The sequence below is a fragment of the Pistacia vera genome, unplaced genomic scaffold (genome assembly GCF_008641045.1).
Source record: "Pistacia vera cultivar Batoury unplaced genomic scaffold, PisVer_v2 Contig421, whole genome shotgun sequence".
NCBI lineage: Eukaryota > Viridiplantae > Streptophyta > Magnoliopsida > Sapindales > Anacardiaceae > Pistacia > Pistacia vera.
The window spans coordinates 118,328-130,336 of NW_022196248.1; the positions used below are offsets into that span (position 1 = coordinate 118,328).

The 12,009-nt window shown below is 35.6% G+C and overlaps 3 protein-coding genes across 4 annotated transcripts; 2 read left to right on the forward strand and 1 right to left on the reverse strand.

Moving 5' to 3' along the window:
• Nucleotides 1-21: 21 nt before the first annotated feature.
• LOC116142948 (protein trichome birefringence-like 31) lies at nucleotides 22-2,353 on the reverse strand. The gene is made up of 5 exons (XM_031428364.1): nucleotides 1,886-2,353; nucleotides 1,596-1,767; nucleotides 1,269-1,468; nucleotides 722-868; nucleotides 22-433 (listed from the first exon to the last, which is right to left on the reverse strand). Exons 1-5 carry the CDS (start codon nucleotides 2,257-2,259, stop codon nucleotides 79-81), a joined length of 1,248 nt encoding a protein of 415 aa, XP_031284224.1. The 5' UTR covers nucleotides 2,260-2,353; the 3' UTR covers nucleotides 22-78.
• Nucleotides 2,354-2,589: 236 nt separating this feature from the next.
• Nucleotides 2,590-8,657, forward strand: LOC116142898 (tRNA dimethylallyltransferase 9). 2 transcript variants are annotated; one of them, XR_004130061.1, is made up of 12 exons: nucleotides 2,590-2,978; nucleotides 3,641-3,694; nucleotides 3,859-3,901; nucleotides 4,040-4,148; nucleotides 4,530-4,728; nucleotides 5,122-5,344; nucleotides 5,431-5,525; nucleotides 6,105-6,199; nucleotides 6,312-6,387; nucleotides 7,076-7,215; nucleotides 7,297-7,616; nucleotides 8,589-8,657. XR_004130061.1 is itself a non-coding variant. In XM_031428311.1 (11 exons), exons 1-11 carry the CDS (start codon nucleotides 2,742-2,744, stop codon nucleotides 7,358-7,360), a joined length of 1,335 nt encoding a protein of 444 aa, XP_031284171.1. In that variant the 5' UTR covers nucleotides 2,590-2,741; the 3' UTR covers nucleotides 7,361-7,724. The 2 variants fall into 2 exon arrangements, 1 of the variants encoding a protein (XP_031284171.1); XM_031428311.1 differs by lacking the exon at nucleotides 8,589-8,657 and having other exon boundaries at nucleotides 7,297-7,724.
• Nucleotides 8,587-11,928, forward strand: LOC116142899 (malate dehydrogenase, mitochondrial). Its single transcript, XM_031428313.1, has 7 exons — nucleotides 8,587-8,942; nucleotides 9,721-9,894; nucleotides 9,985-10,153; nucleotides 10,481-10,542; nucleotides 10,683-10,804; nucleotides 11,355-11,472; nucleotides 11,569-11,928. The coding sequence occupies exons 1-7, from the start codon at nucleotides 8,700-8,702 to the stop codon at nucleotides 11,707-11,709; spliced, it is 1,029 nt and encodes a 342-aa protein (XP_031284173.1). The 5' UTR covers nucleotides 8,587-8,699; the 3' UTR covers nucleotides 11,710-11,928.
• The last annotated feature ends 81 nt before the right edge of the window (nucleotides 11,929-12,009 follow it).

Sequence of the window (12,009 nt, forward strand, 5' to 3'; positions counted from 1 at the left end):
TTTCTAATATTTGGGATCAACATATAAATGTATATTTTTGCGATTTATAGAAGCTCACATTTGTTGTGGTCCTGAAGGTTACAAAAAGGTTTGATGATTCTGCAACAAATATGCATACAGGATCTCATTCCATGTATCAGGGACTCCTGGTAAACACCAGTGAACGCAATCAGCAAAATTTTTTGGATCAGCTCTTTGTTCCTTTGTCAATAGTTTTCCCTTCCGTTCTCCATAAACTGTTGTATGAGCATCCTTACGGTACTCGGACAACTGAGTGGTGTTCAAAAATGTCACATTGGTTTTTAGCTGTTGCAAAATATCGTGAATTATGTCCATGATAGCGAGACTAGAACCAGTCCCCCAGTATGAACCTTGGATGGGATACGACTGGTTGAAGCAGTTTTCATTACTTCCAGGCTTCCATTCCCAGCTCCTGCAACAGAAAATGCAGGTCATTTATAATTTGAGAGCACTTTAAGTTGGCTTTCGTAGGTCATGTGGCCCAAAAGAAAGTAATTGTACATTTCTTTAAAGGATTTGGAAGCTTTTTGAATTCTAATTATCCTCAAAATTTAGCGATTTAAGCATCTTCAAAAGTTTGTATTCATGTTACAGCGCATGGTGGTTGAATATAGAAAATGCGCTTCCTTTTACCAAAATGATATTGTGCCATTATTTTTCCTAATCTCCTATATTTGTAGAAAACTTTTATGTCACTTACCACAAATGTGTTGGAGACATACTCATGAAGAAGACCTTTTGAGTGAGAGGGTTGATGTTGGAATCTAGCCAATTTGCCCAAGTTTCTAATGCCAATCTGTACGCCTTGGTGACATTATATTCTTGAATATCATCTGGAGATCCATATCTGGAAATATTAAAACCATATAAAAGAAGACACAACCTTGTGTTAGATTCGAAAAGACAGCCTCAACTTGCAAAAATGGAAAAGTTCGAACACAATAGGTGTTTAAATATCCCACATAGTAGCAAGATTTGATTCAAATCAGGTTTATAATCAGATCACAATGGTGGAAAATGATCTGATTCAACTGAACTGAACTTTACTCTCATAAGTAGAGTTAATGAATAATCCCTTTGACACCTCCCTTGTACAAACCTAATTTGAGCTAATGATTCGACATTCAACAGTGTTGCATCATCATTGCTATATTGCTGCTCTACTGAACTGGCTATTGCAGGCATGCAAACCAAATTGACTAGAATTTGAGCTCTTAAGACGGTAATGCAGGGAACTGGGTACTTACGTAGCATTGATTGTTGGTTTGTACATCCACCACACATAGCTTTCAAATACTAACACATCAACTCCTTCCCAGCTCTTCCCATGTCTAGCTATAGAGTCAAGACTAACCAGCCTCTTTGATACTGTATGGTTTGTCGCATGATCTGAAATGGACTCCACAATAAAGGGTGCCCAGTAATATTCAATTGATGCATTGTACTCCTGAAAACATAAAATTTTCAGAGGAATACTAACTGCGTAAATTAGCAAGTCTGTCTCCTAAAAAAAGATAACCTCCTATGCATGGTATTAAACTGAAATGTTTTGAGAACTATAAAGATACAGATACCTCAGCTTTAAAGATCTTCATAGGAGGAATTCTAAGAAAAGATTTCTTTCCATCAGGAATCACAGATTGTAACATGCAGACGATTGATTCAAACTGCCCTCTCTGCACTGAATCTCCAATAAACATCAATCTTTTGCCCCTCAAAATGTCCAATAGCTTCAATGGATCAAACCTGACAACACAAACATTTCAAATTCATAAGAGTTTAACAACGTATAAAACTTGAATATTGTCTTGAAAGCAAATGAAAGTAAATTTCATCGAGTGCAACAGATTTAAAAGAATATTACCTTGGTAGCTTGCAGGCATTGGGCTGCCACCTCCAATTTTGATAGAATGAATCAGGTCTTCCATTTCTTAAGCAAGTGGTTTGTTTAACCAAGTAAGGGCAGCTCTCTTCTGTATAAAGAGGATATGTCACATTATCCCAAACCCAGTTACCTTCAAAAACATTACAGCCATTCTCAAACCGATCTTCAGAAGAAACAAACACAAGTTTTCTTTGCTTGTAACCCTGATCCGGTTTACCATATGACTGAAAAATATGACTCTGGTTGCTCTTCAAGTTATCCAGGACTAATCTCACACTTCCAACTACTAAAATAGAAACCAATGCAACCGGGAAGAGGGATTGAATCCGGCGATCAAGCCATGGCTGTGTCATTATCTGAAATTGTTGAATAAAAATCAAAGTGTTTGAATGTTACTCATTTCAAAGACATTAAGAGATGTTACTAATTGGAGTAACTTGAGTTTCAAGTCTTTTGAAAAGTACTCAATGCAACAACAACCAGTTGGTGGGTTCAAGTTTAGGTAGACTATAAAAATTATAATCTAAATACCCAGTTCAAAACTCTCATTATCAAGCAAGTTCAATTTGTTTTCTTGAACTGAAGAGAGGTGACACATCACTCTGTGAACTGGTGGCTTCAAAGTTTATTCCTGGTGGGGATGAGAATAAAAAATCTGGTGGGCTAATGTTCAGTGATATTTTTCACCATGTGACAAATAACTGTGACCCCCTTTTGCCAAAAACATATAGCAAAAGTTATCTAAAAACTTAAACCATACCATACACCTTAAACCTCGGTGCCTTACCCACAATTTATCTGAAGAAAAATCAAACAAAGGACGAGAAAGCAAGAAATGCTGATGAGTGGAGCGTGTGGTGGCATCCGTACATCCGGCTTGCGGTTGACTGAGAAGCCCTTTCTCCGTTCATTCACTAGGCGCCGGCGACTCTTTGCGACGTCATGCTCCGTTTCAAGAAATAAAGAGAAGATCATAGTAATATCTGGGCCCACTGGGTCCGGAAAGAGCCGGCTTGCTCTTGAGCTGGCCAAGCGCTTGAATGGTGAAATCATCAGTGCTGACTCTGTTCAGGTCAGCCCGTTGGTAGCACTTTTTTTTTTTTTTGGTCTTTTGAGGTTTAAAATGGAGAATGATTATGTAATTATGAAGTGGGTAAAGCTTTTTTTTATTGATGAGAAGCTGTAAGGGAAGAAAACGAGACTAAATGAAAAAGGAAGTTGAAATTTTTGGCTTTCATTTTTCTGTGTTCCCTGTTATGATAGTTCTTACCAAAGGTGATGGAGTTCTTCGTTTTATTCGTTAGAGGTTTTGCTGGCAAGAGTTTAACAATATACAAAGTGGGTAAATTTTTGTCTATTTGATTTTAATTGAGTAGGTAATTTTGAGTTTTCTGGCCTTCAGTGAGTTTATAATGGAAAAGGAGAAGATTGAAAATTTTCAAATGGAGAGGTTTTGCCAGTATATAAGATATTTGAAAGCAAATTCTTTTTTCAGTTAGTTGAATCTAATTCATTACTTCTAACTCTGAAGAAGGGAATATTTCTGCTTTCATAGGCCTAAGCCATGGTTTTACAGATTTCGTGAAGCATCAACATGGAATGTTAAAATGGGTTGTTTTGTGCTGAATGGGTTTGGTTCATATGGTATCATGTATTGCTTGGACCTTCTCTCATTGGTTATAATGAGTATTGACATCTATCTAAGTAAGTTGAGTAAATTTTGCTTGTTTGCAGGTATATAAAGGCCTTGATGTTGGGTCTGCAAAGCCATCTTTGAGTGACAGAAAGGTGCCTAACTTAGATACTTCATGTTTAATGCCTACTTTTACCATAAAAATATCTGCTGAAGTATATATGAGTTTCCATATTCTGTTATATGGGAAGTGAAGCTTGATAAACTTATTTTGTTTTTTTGGTGTATGTAGCTGTAATTACATTTTAATCTCTTGCAGGAAGTGCCACATCATCTTATCGACATATTGCACCCATCTGAAGGTATGTTGTCTTTGCAGCAGCTTAGATTAATAAATCATCTTATAAGCGCCTTGTAATATGATCTAGTGCTTTTTCTGCTGGAGCAATTTGAAACATCTGTTCTTCTATATAAAAGTTTATCATTTTATCTCCTTTCAGACTATTCTGTTGGGCAATTCTTTGAAGATGCAAGGCAAACAACAAAAGATATTCTCAATAAAGGTCGTGTTCCTATTGTTACGGGTGGGACCGGACTGTATTTGCGATGGTATGTTTACTTATATCCTTTTAGAGCATTGTTGAAATTTGTTTCCTTTGTCTTTTCACTTATTTAGTGAAATTGAGTGCTTATATGCACAAGATTTCTCTTGAATGCAACATCCTGACTCCTATAAGCTAATGCCACCAGGAAGGGCGTTTGCATGTTCTTTCTTGAGCTTGGCACTGTTTAAATGACTTTCCTAAAGGAAATTGGAAATGATGTATATATTATTTAAGTGGGAATGGTCAATGTAGTGGTGGGTTTTTTTGTGCGGGTGATTTTATCTGTCAAAAAGTATCGGATGGTATGATTGTATTTTCTTGTTGATTTGCTGAAAGCAACAAATCAAAAACATGTTCACTGTCATCTTTTCATGGATAATATTAGGTTCATATATGGGAAGCCAGATGTTCCAAAAGCCTCCCCAGAGATTGCAGCTGAAGTGTATTCTGAACTTGCAGATCTACAAAGAGATGAGGACTGGGATGCTGCTGTGGAGTTGGTTGTCAAAGCAGGAGATCCAAAAGCACGGTCTTTGCCTGCCAATGATTGGTATCGTTTACGGCGCAGCCTTGAGATAATCAAGGTAGCTGTTCTTAGCCATATTTGTGAGAATGCCCCCTTATTCTCTTTTTGTAAACACAAGCAACATCATGAATGTCAAATGGATTAGTAGACAATATTTTTCGTGAGAATTATTTGCTACACAAGCATGGAAACACAAGCTACATCATGGATGTGAATTTGAATAGGGAATGGCCTTTTTCATGAGCATTAATTGACTGTATACAATTATACTCAAAATCCTTTTTCTCCCCTTACTTCTGGCTTGGAGTTCAGTAATTTGAATTCCACAATAGAACGCTTGTATTTTGAACTGTGAAAGTTTGTTTACCTTCAAAATATGGTAACTGTAAAAGCATATCTGAGCTCATGAAGCCGCCACTTACTGATTTTTTTTTTTTTTTTGACATGACAGTCTACTGGATCTCCTCCATCTGCTTTCCAGATACCATACGATTCTTTCAGGGAACAATCTGATTCTAGTGAAACAGTCCAGTCTCATGAAAGGAACTCTTCTGCTGGTGTGCGCGAACAAAGTCCAAAGGAACTGGATTATGACTTCAGTTGCTTTTTCCTCTCAAGCCAGAGACTTGATCTTTACAGATCAATTGATTTACGTTGTGAAGATATGCTTTCAGGTATACCATTCTAAAAACGATCAGATATTCAAATAAACGTTACATGAATAAAGAACCAAATTCATAATGTTTTATCTGGATTGTAGGAAAGGGTGGGATTCTGTCTGAGGCCAGATGGCTTCTTGATATGGGTCTTCTTCCAAATTCAAACTCTCCGACGCGAGCAATTGGTTATAGACAAGTATACCTCTAATTTATAATGCTTGTATTGTTCTTATCTACTGATAGTAAGAGAAAATGATGTTGTTCCATTTCTTTCCTTATGGTAAAAAACGAGAGTTGTATTTAATTATTTTTTCCACTCATATATCCAATTGCATTACTGTATTAACATTGAATACACAGACAATGTTACTTCCTTTTCATAAAAATAAAATAAAAAAATCCTTTTTTTTTTTTTGGTCTGTCTTAATGTGTTTGTGAAAACTAAGTCCTAAATATCTTTGACCATTATCCCTACCGACTTCTTTGTGAATTTCTGATATATTAAAAATTATAGATGTTGATTATTTTGTATATACACTTAAATATTAGCAAAAGTTTAAAAATTAAATTTTATGTTGCATTGCTGATTTTTAGTCTCTCTTTCTTTCCTTTTATGGATTATATATTAACGAAAAAATTTCTGCTAGCTGTCTCTTAGTAATTTTTTTTATAAAGTTGACGTAACCAAGTTTCAGTTTTATACAGCGCTTTTTTTTGCTTTACAACTTTCAGCCGAAGAAGTTAATATTCATATATTATCTGATACTAATTTCAGGCAATGGAGTATCTTTTAAGATGTAGGGGAAAAGGGGGTAGAAGTTCCACTGGAGAATTTTATTCTTTTCTATCAGAATTTCAGAAAGCATCAAGGTACCTCATTTCTTCTTTTTGAAAATGTTTGTTCTTTAATCTTTCTACTTTGGAGTCTATGATGTTCTCATCCAATAGATTTGACTCCAGCAATCATTGATTTGTTCTGCAGAAATTTTGCAAAAAGGCAAATGACATGGTTCCGTAATGAGCATATATATCAATGGCTTAATGCTTCTAGACCCCTGGTGTGTGACTCAAAACTTTTATAGGTTGATAACCAACGTCTAGCTGGACCATTTCATCTTTGAGTGCTGAAATGCTGCATAACCCATTTTTACATTATTCTGTATATGTTTAATGAAATTCCATAGCATCTGTAGAGATTTTGGGATGGATATGTGCACTTTGACATTCATTTTGAGGACTGTGTGCATATCTGCATCATGCAAACAATTCAAGAATGAAATTACGTTGTTCTGCACGTAGAATCTGAGACGGATATTATATCTCTCCATATTCCAGAGTTAAACTCAATGTATTCCCATTTCAATGATATGTAACCCATATACACATGCATGCAAGACATTCTTTCATTTTTATGTTATTTGTTCCATCCTCAGCTGCTAGAGTGCTGGTAACACATTTCACATTTGAGGCAATTGACACGTTCTGGTAAGCAATGAAGAGATATAGTATGTTGTCATATTATGTTTGATCGTTATGCATTCTTTGCTGCTGTCGCATGAGCATAGCCAATTTTTTTGTGCATTACTTATTCATTGGTATTAGTTTTTTCTGTGGGTACTGTTGCCAAAAGCTTTCATCAGTTTGTTAATTTAGCTTGCCCATAAGGAATATTATGACCATTTTGATTCTATTGCTAGAAGTATTATTTTGCCCCTCAGCTAATTCATGTGGAAACAAATTTTGCAGGAAAGTGTGCTTGACTTCGTTATTGATGCATACCATGATCAAACTGGAACTTTGGCTGTGCCTGAATCTCTACAAATGAGAAAAGACATGTCAAGCCGCCGAGAAATTTCTGAACTGAAGGTTTACCGCCCGAGAAACAGGTACAGTACAAGTTATTGAAGAGTTTGTCATAGTATATGCAGTGAAAATGCTAATTTTTTTTTTTTTTTTTTCGATAAAAGGCATTTCATTAGCCGCGAAGACTGTTCTGATGTCCTAGACTGGATAATGAAAACTCAAGGGTAAGCCAATGAACTTCTTCTTTCACTTAGACTCTGATCCATATTGACATTGCGAATTCAAGTATATCTTTGAAGATCACTTGAGCTTTTGTATTCTCTTGTATATTTAAAACATCATTGAGTTCATAACAAGGGCCTTGATGATGCAATATGCAGTGAAGTTGCGGACTCCAGCAGCCACATGATTTGAGCATTTATGTTTAGAGTTAGAAGCCATTGATCTTGGACTAAGAAAAGCTGTTAAATTTGAACATGTAAAGGTATTTAATCTGCAAAAGCAGATTTTTATTCTTCCATTTTCATATTCAATTTTGCAAACATTTTTCTTTTTCTTTCAAAAGTTTTGCATTGCATATAGCGACATTGTTTTGGTCACGCGTACCGGTACACATTCTATCTGTAATGTGAAATTTGTATCTCTCAATTTCAAGTCAATCCGAAAACAGAACTTTGAAGCAGTTCCCTGACGACTAGTACCCAAATGAGGGAAAGTTATGTTTGTACAAGTAAAATATGTAAAATCTAGGGTTAAGTCTTACAGTACCGATAACATTGCTTCATCAGATCCTTTGATCATGGTTTAAGTGGTAAACTTACCTCAAAGCACCATAACAATTACAGTGAAGATGCCTTTGGTTGAAGCAGAAGCAGAATATTACCAGAAAGTAAACCATCTCCATGTGCTCAATATGTCAATGGAGATTCCAGAGAATTTGGCTACATTTTATTGTTTGAAAATATGAATTTTACTTTTTAACAAAGCAATCGTTTCGCGTCTCAATCTCATTTCATAACTTAGGCTAAAATTAAGAATTTAGTATTTTTTTTTTTTTAATGATCGGCGGTGTTCGACAGTTACTGCACCTCAACTGATTTTGGAGACCCTAATATCAGCCGGGAGAATCTAGGATTGTACCCTAACATTTCAATTAAATCAGTTTTTTATAATTATATTTCTTATAAAATAGATAAATTGTGAATCTATATTCTAAATTCGGTCTAGTTTATAATATAAATAAAAAAAATTTGACTCTTTAATTATACCAACCATATCATTACAAATCTGTAGAAAATTTCTAAACGATAACCTTAAATTGAAGTAAAATTTGGTAACATGAATATCTTTATATAGCATCATTCTATTGTATTTTGGTAAAAATATATTTCTTTTTTATATATTATTTTCTATTTTATCAGAATTTTTAATTTTATCTTTTTGATTTACATACTAGGAATACGTTGCAAAATCTTAGACACTCTCTATAAATTCAACAGCAGACATCTCGAGAGTGACGAGCCCTCGTTAAACCTCTGAAAACTCTCTTCACTAAACCCAGGCGAAAATGAGATATTCCCTTTTCCGATCGGTCAAAACCCTAGCGGCGAGGTCCTCCGCCGCCCGTGGCTTCGCCTCCGAATCTGTACCGGACCGCAAGGTTGCCGTCCTCGGAGCCGCGGGAGGGATAGGCCAACCCCTTGCTCTTCTCATGAAGCTCAACCCTCTTGTCTGCAGGCTCGCTCTCTATGATATAGCTAACACCCCCGGTGTTGCTGCTGATGTCAGCCACATCAACACCAGATCTGAGGTCTTTCTTAATATCCTCTTTTTTGAAAATGGATCGTATTGTGTTAAAGGAATGCTTTTTATTGACTACTAGAATGGTTTTATTTTGTTTCATTTACAATTGTGGTGAAAAAGGTTAATTGGTCGGGGATTTAATATGGATTGTGTTTTTGCTTCAAATTGTTTAGCTTTTGTTTAATTTCAATGTTTTTGATAAATCTAGTTATGGTTCAGCCTAGTTGGTTTTGTTTTGGTTTTGATGGGCTTTTTCTTGGTGCCTTTTTAGGGCTAATACGCTTGCATGTTTGTATTTTGATATTTCTTAGTAACATTCTATCTTTCATTTCCTTCTGCAAGTATATTTCTATGTGTTCATGTGTATGTTTTATTCTAATTGATTTTTGGTTTTTATGTTTCTACTTACTCTCCATTTTAACTAATCTACTTGCCATTGGGCTCATGTACTTGTTAGTGTTTGTAAATCTTCTGTCTGATCTGTCGCCTCCATCTCCTTTCTTACTTTGAGTTGAAACTATTAGTTCTTTTTATTTTCCTTACTATTTTTTTTTTTTTTTTTTTTTTTGGTCTATCTGGTTTGAACAAAAGAAGACTAGCTTGAGATCCTAAACTGCTCATTTGCTGTTTGTCTCTTATTAAATTTTTATGCTTTAATTATATTTTGAGTTATTTAGTCAATGATTAGTATTTGATATATATTTATTTTTCTTTCTTATCCCACTGTGAGCTTCTTTTGTGTTTCTCCTTATTAATGTAACCTATGTTTTTTGCATTTGCTCTAGGTTTCCGGTTATGTCGGTGATGATCAGCTTGGACAAGCTTTGGAGGGATCAGATGTTGTCATCATTCCTGCTGGTGTTCCCAGGAAGCCCGGCATGACACGTGATGATCTTTTTAACATTAATGCTGGAATAGTCAAGTCCCTGTGCTCTGCAATTGCCAAGTATTGTCCTCATGTGAGTATATCACTAACAGCAACTCTAATTATGTTTTAAGTGCATATTTTTCCCGGTATTTAGTATTCTTGGTTTGCAATTTGACTACAGGCAATCGTTAACATGATTAGCAACCCTGTGAACTCAACAGTTCCTATTGCAGCTGAGGTTTTCAAGAAAGCAGGGACATATGATGAAAAGAAGTTGTTCGGTGTGACAACCCTTGATGTGGTTAGAGCTAAGACTTTCTATGCTGGAAAGGCTAATGTAAACGTTGCAGGTTATGCTCAACTACAATAGAAGCTAATGCTTAGTGTTTAATGCTCTTTTCTCTTTTTATTGTCTAAATTATCAAATGAAAGGTATATTTGCTCTTTTCTTATTAAGAAAATATTTTCTCTTACTGGGGTTTTAAGGGGAATGTTATCAAAATGCTCACAACATACTCAATCTATCATTACTATAGTTCTTTAATCTAAAAGTTGTATCTTTGATTGAATTTATTTGACCTACCTCTTCTCAGCGATTGAGAGGTTCACAGTGTAGGAAATTTTGTTTTATGTTACGGATCATTCTATTCACTTGAGTCTTTGTATTTTTTTTTCAGAGGTTAATGTCCCAGTTGTTGGTGGCCATGCTGGCATCACAATTCTCCCACTATTTTCTCAGGTACCTCGTACTCCCTGCCCTTATCCTCTGTTGTATTGAATTTTATGTGTTGTCTGAGGATGTCTAGTTAAAGTTGCTTCCTTATAGCCCCTTTTGTTGAAGATTATGCTAATCTTGAATTGTTTGTTTGAAAATTGTAGGCCACACCAAAAGCAAATTTGCCAGATGAAGATATTAAGGCCCTTACTAAGAGAACACAAGATGGAGGAACCGAAGTTGTGGAAGCCAAAGCTGGAAAGGGTTCGGCAACATTGTCAATGGCGTAAGTCTGGGTTGTTATTGTCATATACATGTTGTCCAAACATTATCTTGCACTATTTAACTATTTTATAATTGCAATGATATGGATTTACTTTTCTCAAGGTGAAATTCTGCTGCCCCATATAAAATATTAATACCAATGGGAAGGGGATATTTTTCCATTTACATAATGTATTTAATTTTACTAAGCTAGGATTATACTGTTTGTAGTTGTGTTTCCAACTGTTCTGTTAGGGTTACGTCTAATACATGCTTGTTTGGACAATGCATATCTGCTGCAGAATCATGCTTGCACAGATATTGGTCTTTGTCCTTAATAGAGGTCAATCAATATAGATACCATTTTTGGGATGGAAAACTTTGTGAAATGAATTTTATGGCAATTGTCAACTCTCCTGTATTACCTTCTGGTAAATGTGACTGGTTGTCTTGTTCGTTGTGTATGTGATGACTTTCTCATTTCTTTTTTACATTATTGCTTTGGTGGTGTTCTTATGATTTTTTCCCTTTAAAATCCAATTTATGATGAATCTTCCCCTTGTTTCTTGCAGTTATGCAGGAGCCCTCTTTGCTGATGCTTGCCTGAAAGGACTTAATGGTGTTCCAGATGTAGTGGAATGTTCATTTGTGCAATCAACTGTCACTGAGCTCCCATTCTTTGCTTCTAAGGTGCTTTAACTTAGCTTAGCCACGATGTTAATTAAGTGTTAGCTACTGAACTTCATATTGTTGATAATTGTGTTAATAAATCCCTCCTATTTGCAGGTGAGGCTTGGCAAGAATGGTGTCGAAGAAGTTCTGGGATTGGGTCCCCTCTCCGACTTTGAAAAGGAGGGCTTGGAGAAACTGAAGCCCGAACTCAAATCATCTATTGAGAAGGGAATAAAGTTTGCCAATGACAACTGATCAGTCTTTCCTTCCCATGTCGATCATTACAAATTTTGCCTTATTTATTAGTGTTGTATTTTTTGCCAATGGCACCGGCTATGCTGTTTCAATTGGAGTAGGCTTTACATAAACCAGAGAATTTCATTAATAATGCCCAATGTCAGATTACTGAAAAGTGAATTTTATGACAACTTAAGTGGGTTGTATTATCATTTATAAAGTCGCATATTTTTTTCACTCATTTCTCTCAATTTAAGTGGGATTATCATTATTTTCATACACAGTGGCAAGATTGTTTCAGTCATTTCTCTCTAGTGG